Source organism: Strix aluco, chromosome 3 (assembly GCF_031877795.1).
Source record: "Strix aluco isolate bStrAlu1 chromosome 3, bStrAlu1.hap1, whole genome shotgun sequence".
In the NCBI taxonomy this organism is placed as follows: Eukaryota; Metazoa; Chordata; class Aves; order Strigiformes; family Strigidae; genus Strix; species Strix aluco.
The window spans coordinates 69,838,637-69,855,167 of NC_133933.1; the positions used below are offsets into that span (position 1 = coordinate 69,838,637).

Below are 16,531 nucleotides of genomic sequence, written 5' to 3' on the forward strand. Positions count from 1 at the left end.
TTCAGGAAGGTCAGCTTCTGTACTTCCTGTGTTATACTGGTCCTACCAACTTGCTTTTGGCTTTTTTTATGAAGAACAGCTTCAGAAGTGCTACTGAAGGCTGGCCAAAATTTACTTTTACTGTTCTGCCTTTTTCCTGTTTGCATACTTGAATAAGCAAGGTTTCACTTTTCAATGCAGTATACTTCATATGAACAAAAAATTGAAAAGAGAAGTGCTGTTTTTTTCTGAATAATATCCTTATTGTGAAAGGTTAAGGTGGAAAACACTAAATTATAGGAAGCCCAGAAAAATTGGTGACAGTTCAGTCCTTGGGTTTTTTTCCTTTAATTTTTTCCCCTTGAAATTTGAAAGCCTGTTAGCACTTTGTTGTTTTGATGCATACTTACAGACTTCTTGGTAAAATGCATTTTAATTTTGTGCTGAATTCTTGAATCCCAAGACCTGAAGTGGGATGAACACACAAGTCTATGGGACCGGATGGGATACACCCGAGGGTGCTGAAGGAGCTGGCTGGGCTGCTCGCCAAGCCGCTTTCCATCATTTACCAGCAGTCCTGGCTGACCGGGGAGGTCCCGACAGATTGGAAATTGGCCAATGTGACGCCCATATATAAGAAGGGTCGGAAGGATGATCTGGGAAATTACAGGCCTGTCAGCTTGACTTCGGTACCCGGGAAGCTGATGGAGCAGCTCATCCAGAGTATCATCTTACAAGACATGCAGGACAACCAGGGGATCAGGCCCAGTCAGCATGGGTTTATGAAAGGCAGGTCCTGCTTGACAAACCTGATCTCCTTCTACGACAGGGTGACCTGCTTATTGGATGAGGGAAAGGCTGTGGATGTAGTTTACGTTGACATTAGCAAGGCCTTTGACACTGTTTCCCACAGCATTCTCCTGGCAAAACTGGCTGCTCGAGGCTTAGATGATCGCACGCTTTGCTGGGTAAAAAACTGGCTGGATGGCCGGGCCCAAAGAGTTGTGGTGAATGGAGTTAAATCCGGTTGGAGGCCGGTCACGAGTGGTGTCCCCCAGGGCTCGGTTTTGGGGCCACTCTTATTTAACATCTTTATTGATGATCTAGACAAGGGGATCGAATGCACCCTCAGTAAGTTTGCAGATGACATCAAGCTGGGTGGGAGTGTTGATTAGCTCGAGGGTAGGGAGGCTCTGCAGAGAGACCTGCACAGGCTGGAGCGATGGGCCAAGGCCAACTGTATGAGCTTCAATAAGGCCAAATGCCGGGTGCTGCACTTGGGCCACAACAACCCCCATCAGCGCTACAGGCTTGGGGAGGAGTGGCTGGAGAGCTGCCAGTCAGAGAGGGACCTGGGGGTGTTGATTGACAGCCGGCTGAACATGAGCCAGCAGTGTGCCCAGGTGGCCAAGAAGGCCAATGGCATCCTGGTCTATATCAGAAATAGCGTGGCCAGCAGGGACAGGGAAGTGATCTTACCCCTGTACTCGGCACTGGTGAGGCCGCACCTCGATTCCTGTGTTCAGTTTTGGGCCCCTCACTACAAAAAGGACATTGAATTACTCGAGCGTGTCCAGAAAAGGGCAAGGAAGCTGGTGAAGGGTCTGGAGCACAGGTCTTATGAGGAGCGGCTGAGGGAACTGGGGTTGTTTAGTCTGGAGAAGAGGAGGCTGAGGGGAGACCTCATCGCCCTCTACAGCTACCTGAAAGGAGGTTGCAGAGAGCTGGGGATGAGTCTCTTGAACCAAGTAATAAGCGACAGGACAAGAGGGAATGGCCTCAAGTTGTGCCAGGGAAGGTTTAGACTGGATATTAGGAAGCATTTCTTTACAGAATGGGTTGTTAGGCATTGGAATGGGCTGCCCAGGGAGGTGGTGGAGTCCCCATCCCTGGAGGTGTTTAAGAGTAGGGTCAACATAGCGCTGAGAGATATGGTGTAGATGGGAACTGGCAGTGTGAGGTTAATGGTTGGACCAGATGATCTTCAAGGTCCTTTCCAACCTAGTTGATTCTGTGATTCTGTGAACTTCCCTCTGCCTGAAATTATATAGCTGACCAGCTATGAGGTGCTGGCTTTTAATTTCCTCTGAATTACCTGCGTTCAGTTTTAGAAGTAGGATAAACATCTAATTAACTTGGAATGCAAATATTTTAAGTATAGACTTTGTTTTGGAGAATTTTTCGAGTGAGAGCCTTTATTTAAAACACAAACCTGTATTTTCTTTATTTGCAGTTAAATAATGCATCTGTAGGTGGCGGTAGGACACACCGCTACGTTTTCTGTGTTCGAAACGGGTGTTAACAGAGTGCTTGCAGTTTGTTTTGGTTTTTTTAATTCTCCCTGTAAAAGTACATACAGAATCGCGAAGCTCCTTGGCTCTTGAATCAGAAGGGAGGCTGTCTTGGAACAAGTGAAGGATAATTAGTGTTCAGTTTTATAGATATTAAAACTTCACACTGGTGGAGGTAACCCCAGCCTGTTATCTTTTTGTTTGTTTATTTTAAACCAATGCATTATACTGAACATAACCGGAAGGCTTAATTAGCCAAAGTTGGTATTTGTCAGTATGTGTGACCAGCTCCAGCTGTCCAGGAGAAGTGCAGTGGCCCAGCCAGTGGGAGGCCTCCAGCAGGGAGAGGCTGGTGCTCCACCACAGGTGGAGAAGGGAGGCAAAATTCAAAAATTTTAATTTATGTTTTGCTGTTTTTCAGCTCAATTAAAATACGAGCTGTGTGAAACCCAGCTTACAGTGCTGTTCCCCTCAGTAATTCTTTTAGTAGCTTATGTCCACTCAGTTACCCCAAAGACTTCTGCCTTGAAGCATTTGATTTTTGCCTCATGCAAAACTTAAGTACTAACTTTCCCTCTTTTTTGATATCTTTATTACCTGGGTGTGCACAGAAGAAATTAGCTATAGCAGTTACCGACATTGGGACCTTATGCAAAGTAGTGTAGAAAATCCAGTATCATCTAATTCATCAGAGACTTGTTATGAAACAAATACTAGAATTTATATTATTACTAAAAAGGTTCTAAGGAATTCGAGTTTTATCTAATTGTTTAACATGAGTCACAGATAACTTTCTTCTTGTAACTGAAGTTCTGTCTGTTACAGATCTCTTCCATGGTACATGGAAAAATACTCTTTTTTGTAATGGTTTTCTTCATTACTTAGAGATGCCTTTTCCTGTAATTTTTACTGTATTTAGGAAAAAAAAGATAGTGTGCTAGTAAAGCAAGGATCCCACTTACTATCATACAATCATATTTTCTACTGACTGCGGTACACCAGTCTGCCTGGGGAGGGCCACAGAAATACAGGAAAGACAAATCTACTCCTAGCAGAGGTCAAGCAAAAAATAAGTTATTTTGCATATGTTCTTTCATTTTAGAAGATGTGAGGGTGTTAAGCTGAGATAAAGCATGTCGAGGATATTAGTTTTGCAGTGTGATAAACTACATATCCTTGAATGGCCTGTCTGTTTTTCTCCTTGTTTTCTCATGTGACAGTAAAATATACTAAGCTGAAAATAATGCTCAGATGATGTGTCACTTCTTGCAGTTCAAAAGTAATATATTTTATGAAAAACAAACCGCTACTGATTTTTAAGTGTATCCCACATTTAAAAATAAAAGGATCTCAAAATTATTTTTTTTAATGTACTGTAAGCCCATAAAGGCTTTGTTGCCATTTCTTAATTAATGCACTGATTCTGAAATGTTTGTGTATGGTAATGTCATGGCAGACTTTCATATGGCTTTCCAAAATGACATGCATAAAATATGATTAAACCAGAATAAGAATTGTGCTGCTTATTTTAAAAATTAATATTAAAAGGCCTGATTTATACTTATTATAGTGAAACTATTAGCTGTTCTTTAAATTGCCTGTTTCTACCTAGACACCTGAATACATTCCCATCCTTTATACGAACCCTGGGCTTTGACTTGGCAAAAACCATTCACTAGTTGTTCTGGGACTTCTTAAGTGGAGTCTGTGTAATAGGTTGAAAAAGTCTTGAATACCAGTTTCTGTCAACTTTTATGACTTTAGAATTGTCAAGCAAAAATGCATAAAAATTAAGCGGGAATTGTGTGTGCCCCATTAAAATTTTTCTTCCTCTTCACAAACAGCTGCTGAAATACAAAGAATACTACATCAGCTTGGAACACCACAAGACACGCCTGAGTTGAGGCAACAGCTGTGAGTACTTCACATGAAAACATTTAATTTCATTGTACTGTAAACAATTTCCTGGTAGGTGATGAGGTAGTGTTTTTGTTAGGCAGAGTGCTTGATCTCACTGAGAAAGGCAAGTGTAGAGAAATACTTGAAACTTAAATGTTGAGATGCGCTTTTTAAAATTGGTCTTGGATAGTCTGTAAACTAGAGTTGGCTGGTTTGCCCGTGTATGTTGCCTGAAGTATCAATACATCTGTAAAACCAATGCTGTATGTCAGCAAAGGAAAAGTGGCAGGACCAGAAAGCAATATCACTTTTAAAAACAAACACCTACACCCCTCCATTCCAATCAACTCTTCAAATCTGTATAAGTTTCACAAGGTAATGAACATAGTGTGGGTTTTTGGTGAGACGTGATAGGAGAGAGGGAAATATCTTTTTAGTGATGAAAACTACAGTAAGAGGTGACATTATAGAATAAACATGTACCAGAAATACTAAAATAGCAGAAGTGAAATAAGGCTCCAAGGCAGATTCTGTGCTGTAGTTCACCCACCTGAAGGTGGACTTTCATTAATACGCCGCTAGCAGAGACAGTAAGCTTCTCTGCACGGTCTAATGAACTGGTATGACTTTTTCCATTAAGCTCCTTTACCACATTAATCTCAGCATCATAAATACATGGAAGCGATGTGTTGTGCTAACCCTGTGGGTGAGAGAGTTGTTGGTCTCCAGTGTGTTTAATGCCACACTGTGGCTCTTAAAGAGGAGGAGGAGGAGTGTATTTGACTTTGTGTGAACAGCCAGGTTGCTTTATAATAGCCTGAGTTCAGGACCCATAACATTGGCCAGGTACAGTCCTCGGTGGATATCCTACTGGAGGCTGTGAATAGGTGAAGATCAATACACACAGTTTATGCAATAACCAGACAGGATCTTGGCATAAATTCACAACTAAACAGGATAGAAACTGTTGTGAAGCACATGTTCCAGTCCTTTATGCAGGTAATGTATATGGTAAGGTTCCTTGAGTTTTCATCTGTTTCTTTTTCACTTGTCTAACATTTGGCCTTTCATTTTGGTATGTATCTGAAGAGTTATTTGATTATTCTAAATAATTATGTTGACTGTTTGTTAATAGCTTTCCAGATAAAACCTTTTTATATACACTGGGGAGGAGGATGCAAAAGCAGGTAAAGAATTTGAGTTGCTCCAGGAAAAAAAAATGTGAAGATTGGTAAAGGAGTGTGCAATAATATCAGAAGCAAGAAGACAAAAACCCCAAAATAGCAATGCTATTGAAGACAAGGCTTTTTTTAAGCACTGTTAAATCTATTAGTAAATAATGAAGTTTTCAGCTAAGTTTGCAGGTATTGTATCATGGGAGAATGTAGATCTCTTTAGATAATCTTCCCAGTAGCTGTCAGGAATTGACCTTTCATGGGCTGTGGTATTGGAATTATATTCAAGCCACAATATGTTATTCCAAGCAGAAAATATTTGGTCTTTCCCACAGTTATTCTGAACTGAGAAATGACCAGGTGTTTCTACCTATTGATATTCTCAAAAGGACTATGAAAAGCATGATTAGATATTCATAATAACTAGAAACCTATTGCTGCACATTAGGAAAATAGAAGAAACCTAAAAAAAAAAAAAAGGTGGGTAATGATGCTGTCACACCGAGGAACACACCTTCTTCAGCATCTGTCCTGCCTGGAATCCATGGTGTCACACCTTTACAGTGAAGAACAGAATAAAGATGGCTTCGTGCACTTTAGAGAAGAATTTAGTACTGCTGCTTTTCTGAGAATCAGTGAAATTCAGGGTAACCCAATGGTCTCTAATGAAACTTTGCATTTGATTTTAGGCAGCAGAAGCAACAATACACCAACCAGCTTGCCAAAGAAACCGACAAATACATTAAAGAGTTTGGATCTTTGCCTGCAACAAGTGAACAGGTATAAAACCAAAGAGCATGGCTTGCTTGACGATCATGGTGGCTCATGTAGTGACTGAGTGACTTCAGTTCTGCATGCGTATTTTTGTGCTCCTTACTGGGCTTTCAAACCGCTGTTTAGTTAGTCAACACATTTGCACAACAGGAACACTTGCAACACAACAGTATTTTGTTGCAGTCAGACTTGTTACAGAATTGGTTTTATGTATCAGGAATGAGGTAGTTTGAAATTGGAGGAGTCAAGGCAGTGTGCTGTGCCAGTGATTTCAGGTATGTTGTTTAACCCCAGCCAGCAACTAAGCACCACACAGCTGTTCGCTCGCTCCTCTCCCCTCCCAGTGGAATGGGGAAGAGGATCGGGGAAAAGGGTAAAACTTGTGGGTTGAGATAAGAATAGCTTAATAACTAACTAAAATAAAATAGTAACAATAATAAAAAATATAATATTGAAAAGGAAAATAATAGAAGAAAAATCCAAGAAAAGACAAGTGATTCACAATGCAGTTGCTCACCACTTGTTGACCGATGCCTAAGCAGTGACTCCCCCTGGTTTATATACTGAGCATGACGTTCTTTGGTATGGAATATCCCTTTGGCTAGTTCGGGTCAACTGTCCTGGCCATGCTCCCTCCCACCTTCTTGTATACCTGCTTGCTAACAGAGCATGGGCGATTGAAAAATCCTTACCTTGGGATAAGCACTACTTAGCAACAACTAAAACATCAGTGTGTTATCAATGTTATTCTCACACCGAATCCAAAACATAACACTGTACCAGCTACTAGGAAGAAAATTAACTCTCTATCCCAGCCAAAACCAGGTCAAGATAGCTGGGCACTTTGTAATCTGTTGCAGTGATGCTAAGTCTGACTCCACAGGCACTCTGACTGCTTCTGGGAGTCAAGGAATTCTGTGCCAAAACTGCTTGCAGGGCAGGTGGCCAGACCTGTTCACTCACTGTCCAAATAATTTCATTATGCGCAGAAGGTCTGTTCTATATCACTCAGATCGTCATATGGGTTATGTCTTGTCCACAGGCTTTTCCTTTTTCAAGAGGAGTGGACAGGAGCTGTTACTAAAACAACTTGTGCAGTCTTTAAACTGCTTCATTCCCAGATCTGTGTAAAACCTCATTAGGAGGTAACATGTGAAGTGGCTGTTGTTAGCACACTGCTGTCTGCCACCCTGTGATTTCTTATCCTAGTGAAATCTGTCGCTTAAAATAAGGGAAGAGCAACAGGATCCCAGAAAACATGGATTCAGGTTATCATCACTCAACTTGCCTGGTCTGTGGCTGGTTACCAAGGAGCCTTTAGGAAAATTAATTGTCTTGAAACACTGAATTCCAGTGGCAGTCCATGATCCACGTGTGCTCATCCTGTCAAGTTGTAAGCTTCTAATAGAGGTGTTAAAACTTGGTCTTGGTATATAACCTCTAGTTCAGGCAAAGTATGTTTGGGGTGATTTTTTTATGGTTTCTCTGTTTCTTTATCTTGGAGCTGAAAAGTTCACAGTGAGATATTTTACTTTTTAATTTTACTCCTTTTGTCATGAGCATCTTCATCAAAGCTACCTCCTAATGAAATGCATAAATAACAGATTGATGAATGGCAAATTATAGCCTCTCAGAAATTTGGAAGGAAGGGTTGATGTAATGTATACATTTAAGGAAATATGTTGGAGGCTGTCCTAAGTGCCCAGTATTCCTCTTCCCTCCCCTACATCTTAAAAAAAAAAAAAAGCCTGAAGTGTTAAAACAGGTATTTTTGTACCAGTTTTTAAGCACTTAAGGGAAGATGTGAAGCCACTTCTGGATGCAGCTCAATATGCATTTCCAGCATTTCTGTAAAATACATGTGAAGTGCCTGGTTCTTTCTTTTCTGCACCTTCAACCCCAGTCACCTTTGCATATTTTATCATCCACGGTATCAAAATATTTCACACTTAAACAGTAAGTTTTATAATTAACAGATAATAAGGAAAGTAGAAGCTTTCTTGTCCCTGCCTGTTCCTCATTTCCAGCTGTTAAATGAAAATAAATACATTGGTTTCCTCTTTAAATGCCTTAAATTGGGCAGAGTTATATGATCCCAGAGGGAAGGAAGGTTTGTCCATGCAGTTGCAAATGGTTTTGTAGATATCCTTCCCTTAAAACTATTAAAAAAAAAAAAAAAAAAAAAAGCTTGTATGCCTTAGCATTGAGCAGCCTGGAAATGGCAGAGCCTTGAAAAGCCTGAGCTCATTTGACTTGGTAAAACTTTTTCTCTTATAGCGTCAAAGAAAAATACAGAAAGACCGTCTTGTGGGGGAGTTCACCACAGCACTAACAAATTTCCAAAGACTCCAAAGGCAAGCTGCTGAGAAAGAAAAAGACTTTGTAGCCAGAGTAAGAGCCAGCTCAAGGGTATCTGTAAGTATCAGAAAATGTGCCTTTATACTCTGTTTACAATAGTGTTAATGGTATTTGATGTCAAACTTGCCTCCACAGGACTACTTACAAAAACTCATATCTGACTCCAAATACTGCAGAATGTGTCCTATATGATTAAGTTGTAATAACTCACACCACCCCCTCCCACCCTGAGAACTGTTACTTTTTCCTGTCTTTGTCACACGAAGGCATGAACTGCCCCTGGGTTCCTGCCATACTCTTGTAAAACCAATTTTTAGTAGATTTTGAAATGCTTTTGCTGGACTTTCGATATCAACAGATTTTTCCTACAGGGAAGAATAGCTTGCTAGATTTCTATGCAGTATTAAAAGTGGAGAGGTGCTGAGGAGCTTGAGATATTGAGCTTTTCCTTGTTAGCATATCAATTTTGCTTTTTCACTCTGTGCCAAATACACGTTGCTGTACTTGTAAATTTTAGCAGGCAGTTACTGAGCTGAATGTTTTTGCTTGTATTTCAGCTTTATGCATGCATAAAGGATAATCAGTATGAGAACATGTTAAATCATGTTTCAGTTTGAAGTTGATTTACTATAACCCTTGTAATATTGACTCATTTTAGAAATGCTGACAGTGTTCCTTTCAGGGCCATAATGTTTTATTTATGTTTTTAAACACTGATCATGTAGGGTGGTGCTCCTGAAGACAGCTACAAAGAAGGAACACTTGTCTCTTGGGACAGGTAGGCTGAATTTGTTAAGTCTTAACCTAGCTCAGAATAATAAATGGCCTGCAGAGAAGCCAGCTTGCCTTTTTTTTTTTTTTTTTTTTTTTTTTTTGTATCAGTTGCCTTTTTCTGGAGGGAGTTGGGATAGGTTGTTCAGTTAGGCTTTTTTCCATAGGAAAAGTTCAGGGAAGGGGCTTTGGTGGGATAGGGGGAAGAACAAGGACCAGTTCATATCATCTTCCCCTCTTTTCCCCCATGCTTCAGCTTTAGTCATGTCCTTAAGCTGCCCTAAATCTGTATTTGGGCTTTCTGAGACCCAAACTTAGGTAAGCAGAGTCCAACCTGAATAGAGTAAAACTGTTAAGTTGTAATAAGGGTCCAGTGTTTACTGGGATCTCCTTTTGCTTTCATACTCTTCAAGAACTGATTCTCAGTCTCAGATTCTGTTCTGTTGGCTAGCTTGCTTTTGCCTCAGATGGATATAAACTCTGCAGTTCATAATTCAGAAGAAACTTTGCCCTTGTATTCATACTTGGAATTTCCAATCAGCTAGCTCAATGCTATGTGCAATGTTGCTACAGCAACATCTTCCTGTACCAAAGGTGTGACTCTCAGACCTTCCGTGTTCGCTAGGCAGGCAGGGGTAAAAACGTGCATTTTGTTAAGTAATGATGTAAAGTATGTGCCATGTACTTAACTCAAAAAGAATAAAATGGCAGTTATTTCTCATCGTGCCTGTTCAATTCTTGGTGGGGTTTTTGATTGATAGTCAACCGCAAGCACAAGTGCAAGATGACGAAATTACAGAAGATGACCTCCGTCTTATTGAGGAGAGGGAATCTTCCATTAGGCAGCTTGAGGTAAGTACAAGTGGTTTTACAGCAGAATATGCTTTTAATATTTCCAAAGAAAAAAGCATTTTATAGTGGTATGAGCATTAATTGCAGACATTAGTCTTGAGGAGTTAGGGTTTGTTTGTGGGTGTGGGTTTTTTCCTTCAAAACTACAAATACTGCCTTTAGATGTGAAATATGCATTAGAAATCTACTGTATGAAAGCCATGTTTTGATACTGTGTTTAGCTTCAGTGGTTCAGTTATGGAATAAGAGAGTGCTCATGTGATTGCAAGAAAAAATACTTATAATTTTTTCCAACATAGTGGTCATATTATAATAACCTTTTTTAACAGTGACTATAAATAAAGCACAATTATACCTTTCCTCCCAGGTATTCCCAGTGTATTGTTCAACACCATTTTGTAAGCAGCTTTTTTGAACACTTCTGGAAATACAGAGATACTCTGTTTCATTCAAACTTTTGTAGTTAAGGGCTTGTCAAAAAGTAAAAAAATCCCCACATTTAAAAACAAGATGTAAACTACACAAAAAATTGTCACCTATGATGAAATGCTGATATCAAGAGACTTCTGTGAAGACAAAATGAATTTTTCCAGCTAGTCTGGAATCCACAACAGGAAAGATGCTGGAACTGGAGTTTTTCAGAAAGTCTTGCTGATGCATGTGGCAAAATCCATTCTATGTATAAACTTTTCAATAATCTCTCCCTTGCCACCCATACTTTAACTTACAGTGAATTGAACTAAACATGTATCAGTCATTAGTTAAGAAATCATATGCACAGCAGTAACATGGCATCATCATAACCACATGGTAATAGGATAATGTAATGTAGGTGCAATAGCTTGTCTATATTATAGAGGTAACTTCTGTAAACTGTGGTGCTTATGAAAGCCCTCAGCAATGAGAGATCCTGTTTGTGACGTGATGTCAGATGTCCCTGCCCATGGCAGGGGGTTGGAACTAGATGATCTTTAAGGTGCCTTCCAACCCAGACCATTCTGTGATTCTATGTGAAGTGTACTTCATGCACATACTCATCTTCAGTTAGTTTGAGTATGATAAACTTGGTCTCATAGTACCAAAAAAGCCTTCCAAATAAGCATATTAAGAGGGTTTTTTTTATCCTGTAATGTAAAGAGTCACAGATGCATACTCAAAAGGAGAAGGAGCAGTATTTGTGTCTAAATGTACAGAGATGCTAGAATATGTCAATCAGTGCGATGACTGTTTCCTTGCAGGCAGATATTATGGACATCAATGAAATTTTTAAAGATCTAGGAATGATGATTCATGAACAAGGTGATGTGATAGGTAAGTCCAATTCAAATATTCACTGAAAATGTTTTATTCTGTTTTTCTGGAGAGCAGCAATGTAGAACTTCCTTTTGCTGGAAAAACTCCTCTAATGAGAGTATCAATGCTAAAGCAAATCCAGGCGCAGCCTAATAATGGGTAGACTGGCTGAGGTGACTGTGAATACATTAAGAAAGTGTATTTAAAATTTAGTTTAAAACATTATGTAGTTTTTCATGTGTATAAAATGTCTTTAAAAGTAGTTTTTTGAACTGTTTGTACATAAAATTGGAGTTTGTATGGAGAAGTTTAAGGTATTACTAATGATACAAGTGTGCAGATTCAGCAAAGGTTCCTGCTTTGCTGTCCCTGCAGATGGGTTTATTCTTTTAATGAAATATGATTGGAAAATACATTTTCTGAGTCTGCTGCTAAGCCATGCTGTTGTCTATGTCCAGCATACATTTTCAAGGCTTTTTGTATCACCTTAGCCCATAATCTGTTCAAATTTTTCCAGGAACAAAAATAAATCTGTGTCAGTATGATGAAAAAGCAAACTCGAGTCATGCCTCTTGGGGTGTTTTGTGTATCTGTTTCCTCTGATTTCATAGGCCTCGGGACTTTTTTAATCTGAGCAGAGGGTTGTCATTAGCAAGTTGGCGAACAAGTAAAAGTTTAAAAAAAATTTTAGAAAAGTAGAAGTACTGAAAGTTTCTACCCTGGTTGGTACCTAAGATTCAGCTTTACATCTAGAACAGGGGAGTTGTTACTGACATGAATTCAACCACTCACTGCCTGGGTGGTTCTGAAGTGAACTCAGGCATAAGTATAGGATGGGTCAAACTTACATAATCCAATTTATAAAACTTTGGGTATTGATGAAGACACCAGCAGTCGGGGGGCAGCTATTACATATGCTTTCAAGTGTATTTCAACATTCCAAACCTTTGGCTGGGTTATGACTAATCAAAATTTGAAATATTTCCTTTTAAAATAAAGACAGCATAGAAGCCAATGTGGAAAATGCAGATGTACACGTGCAGCAAGCAAACCAGCAGCTGTCAAGAGCAGCAAACTACCAGGTAATGTCAGTGCTGACTGCCAGTTGTGTGTAACTGTCCTTTCTCAGTAGTCCTGACTTCCACTTTCTTATGCAGTTAAGATTTTGCTTATCAATTTCCTCAAGGCTTGGAGACTTACTTAAAGGTTTATGTTAGACTATGACGATGTTTCTAGGTCACTATAAAACAGAAGTCAATGACCTGAAAGCTTTGGGTTCCCTGTAAAGTTAGCCAGGCTGTTCCAGAGCACCTGGAGTTATACATTTATTTTAAAAAAAGGGGTTTGTTTGGCTGGTTTTTTATTATAGCTGAAGAAGTAAAAGGTTCATGTATGTGGAGAACAAGCCTCTAAAGATCACTGGAGTAGTAGGAAAGATAAGCAAGGAAGTCTCCTGAGGGTGCTGCCAGTTAGCACCAGTTTTTGCTGTCTAAAATCTTCTTGAAGCTGTATATATCCGGCTTCAGTTAATTGCTACCCTTATGGTAAAAACATATTTCAAACTCTCAAACCTTTTTGAAAAGCCTTTTAAATACCTTTAAATGCCACTTCTTTATAACATTTTTGGAACTTACTAGAAATAATCTTATTAGTAATAAATCTTTCCTCTTAAGTCACAGTTAGTCCTTAGACTTTTTTTTTTTTTTTAATCCTCTTGTATGTGTTAGTAGTAGCCAAGACAGTAAATCAATGACAAAATGTCTGAAGGATTGCCTGCTGATTTCGGAAGTGGGAGAGGGAAAGGTGCGGATGCATCCTTGAACTGTATTCTAGGTGGCACTAATTGGCACATTAAGTACAGTTGATGGCTCCTATTTTGATACTGACAAAGTTCAGGAAAAAAAAATAGTAGCAGACAATGTTTTCTGTGGAAGGTGTTAGTTTTCTGGTTGAAATTTAAAATTAAAAACTTCATGCTTTATCTTGAGGAGGAAAAGATTAATGTCTTCTGATCTCAAAGGAAGGTTATTGAGACTTTTAACAAGCTTTGGTTCAGTGGGTCTTGCAGCAGAGACCAGGCACTTGTCAGAGTTGACCTGTGTTTGAAAGGATTTTGTACTTGGCTTCAGATTTGAACTTTCCTTTGCTTGAAAACTCATCCTGTTCCAAGATGCTGAAAAGTCATTTCCACTTTCAGCAGACTTATTTTAATTTTGGCAACTATTACATTTGTATGGTCTGACCCCCTCAAGGAAGTGTTAGAGGCCCAGGCATGCTGGTGCACATGGTTGGTACCCTCACAGCTCCTGTTTTTGGTTGGATGAGGTATGCACCACTCATCTGCCATATGGGGTGCGTTCACACAGCAGAGCTATTGGGGCAAAGCCAGACTCCTCTTTTCTTTCTGCCTTTACCACTGCTGCTTCAGCACTTGTGGAAATGATGATCAAGTGTATGAGGAAGTAAGATCACCATGTCTTTAGTCCACTACCTTGCTTTAAGTAGTGTTACAGGGGAAACGTTTGACTTCAATGCAGTGTTGGCAAGAGGTGGTCTCCAAGATGAAAAAGGAAGAGACTGGAAGTGTAAGGAGAGAGCTGGCCACGGATTTGAAAAAAAAAAAAAAAAAAAAAAAGGAAGGTACTTTATCAAATGGATTGAGTTCTAGCAAATAAAATGTTGAAGTGAAGAAATCTTAGCGTGAGAATGGGAGATGTGGCAGCGAGATAGTAAAACTAGAAAAAGTTAAGAAACTTTGTAGTCTGGGTGGTTCTGGGCAGAGCACTGGCAGGTCCAATGAAGAACTGACACAGATGTAGTTCTTCATAGGGGAATAAAAAACCCAAAACCACCCAGGTAGAACCTCTGCCAAATAGAGCAAAGCCTGGCTTTGCTTCTGGAGCTGTGGCCTAGAATACCAAGATTCGAGTGTTGTTATCTCTTGGCTATCAGCAAAAGCCAGTGAAACCCACTGGTAATTTCCTTTCCTGCTGTGAAGGAAACTTTCAGATTCCATATCCTTCAGATAAAGGATGACCAACTGCTGCTAGTCTTGGGTGCTCTGGTATCTCAAGTTACAAACCTGTACGGGAGAGGTGAAAGTTCTGGATATGCTCATAACTTACACTTTATTGCAGTGACATCTGTGTAACTGTGTCTCTAGTCTGGTCTCTTTTTTCTCCTTTTTTTTTTAAGAGCAAGTTATACCTAAGAAACTTGACAAAAACAACTTCAAAATAACCCTGCGAATAGATGCAAAGTCAATCTTCCAGAAGTCTAAACTTGCAATTTGTTGTCCCCTTCTCTATATACATTAATAGTCTTTAAATATCTTTTTTCTAGGAGACCATTTCTACCTCCTCTACTGTGCACATTGATTGTCCATTTTGCTCTATATGCGGTCACCTGCTCTCTCACATTTTTTTCCCCCAGTATTCTAATTACATCCATTCATTACGTTACTGCATTCTCTTTCATTAGTTTATTATATATGCCAGAAAATACCACTGAAATCATTCTGTTGGATAATATAACCGTAAAAGTAAGTTGTGGATAACTTTGCTCTTTTTTTCTTTAACAACTTTATATGACTTGTTTTTAGTAAGGACACAATTTAGTTAGATTACACAAGCAATAGGACCACAAAAGCATTTGAGCAGCCTTCTGATGTGGTGGTGCAGTTGTCAGTCAACTTTGTTTTTTTCTCTGTTGGCAGCAAAAGTCCCGAAAGAAGATGTGCATCCTCATTATTATACTTGCTGTTGGAGTATTGATTCTTGGACTCGTCATATGGTTATCCACAAAATAAGTCTTCGCAGGAAGCATTGTAATTGGTATTTAAATTATGAAAGAAAATTCCTAGTCACAATTTGCTCATTGCGAAGCTGAGTAAAATAATGGTTCTGTACTTCATCACACTTTTTTATAAGACTTTTTGTTCTAACCTGAGAAGTAATGTTCTCAGTACTACTGTCAGTATAACTGCCTGCCCTCTTGGATGTGGGTGCTGTCTTACCAGAAAAAACAGTCAAGGTCATAAACTGTTCCATTAACTTAATCATAAAAGCTTCTTAAGGTGTTTAGGGAGCTAATCAAAATCCTGATAATTTGTTTTGACGGGGTGGGTAATTATCTTTTGGGATATTGCTAAATGTTGCTGCCAAAACAAACTCCTGAATTGTTGCTTGAGGCAATGAATTCACAGCTCGGAATTCATTTTTAAGTTAAAGATGTCTTTCTATCTCTTTCCCTTCCATCCCACTCACCTACCCATTTGATATGGGTGATTCAAAAATAAAATGTAGGTTGCTGAAATTGGTGTGATCTCTCTTTTATAACTGAAGCCTTTGAATTAAGCATTCAGTTTGCCTGAAATCTTTTAGGTGCTTCATATATCTCTGTATCTGGCATTGACTATGGTTATGCCTGGAAGCCTCCTGCAAAGGTAGGTAGGGTGGATGATGTAATCATGCGGATTTTTTGTTTCAGTTCTTGCATTAAGAAATACTGTGTTTTATGTGCACACGTCTGGTATGTTTGCATCTGAAGTGTGCATCAGTGAGCCTGGCTAGATGAAAATAAGCTCTAGTCTGTGAGTTCTTAGATTTAAAGGGAAGAAGAGAAATTCCCAACTTCCGAACTGCACTTGAAAGTCACTGTTCTGAAACTGCTGTGATTCGGTTTCCATGAACAGATCCAAAGTTCTGTGGGAGGTCTTTCCTACAGCTGAAGAAAAGAAGGTTACAAGTTCAATTCCGAGTTCCACAGTGGTATCTGAAATTAAGTTGAAATCGGGTGAACTGATTCAAACTGTTTAAGATGGTTGATGCTTATAGCCTTTAAAATGACCTTTTCCTTTTGTGCCATTTTGTACTAATGTATTAAAAATTTAACAACACTTTTTTGCCAACTAATCTATTTGCCTTTTTAATTGATCTTGATGAACTAATCTGAAAAAAGTGTACAGATGAAATATTCACTTAATCTGTATTTTATAAAGTTCTTGTACACTAGACTGATAGAGAATGCATTGTTTACATGGTGAGCTATGAAATATTGTTTGGGAACAATCTAACTGTAAGCATAAATGGACTTCAGAATTGTAACTGTGCAACCAAAATAAAGGTCTTTTAAAGAGTA

At 39.2% G+C, this 16,531-nt stretch overlaps 1 protein-coding gene across 2 annotated transcripts in view; it reads left to right on the forward strand.

Moving 5' to 3' along the window:
* Positions 1-16,531, forward strand: part of STX7 (syntaxin 7) — a 37,576-nt gene extending 21,045 nt beyond the window's left edge. For both annotated transcript variants that reach the window (XM_074819075.1, XM_074819077.1), the window contains exons 3-10: positions 4,115-4,184; positions 6,034-6,124; positions 8,396-8,533; positions 9,202-9,254; positions 10,009-10,099; positions 11,338-11,410; positions 12,392-12,474; positions 15,108-16,531. In XM_074819075.1, coding sequence (XP_074675176.1) covers positions 4,115-4,184; positions 6,034-6,124; positions 8,396-8,533; positions 9,202-9,254; positions 10,009-10,099; positions 11,338-11,410; positions 12,392-12,474; positions 15,108-15,200 — 692 coding nt within the window. In that variant the 3' untranslated portion in view covers positions 15,201-16,531. The remainder of the gene's footprint in view (positions 1-4,114; positions 4,185-6,033; positions 6,125-8,395; positions 8,534-9,201; positions 9,255-10,008; positions 10,100-11,337; positions 11,411-12,391; positions 12,475-15,107) is intronic.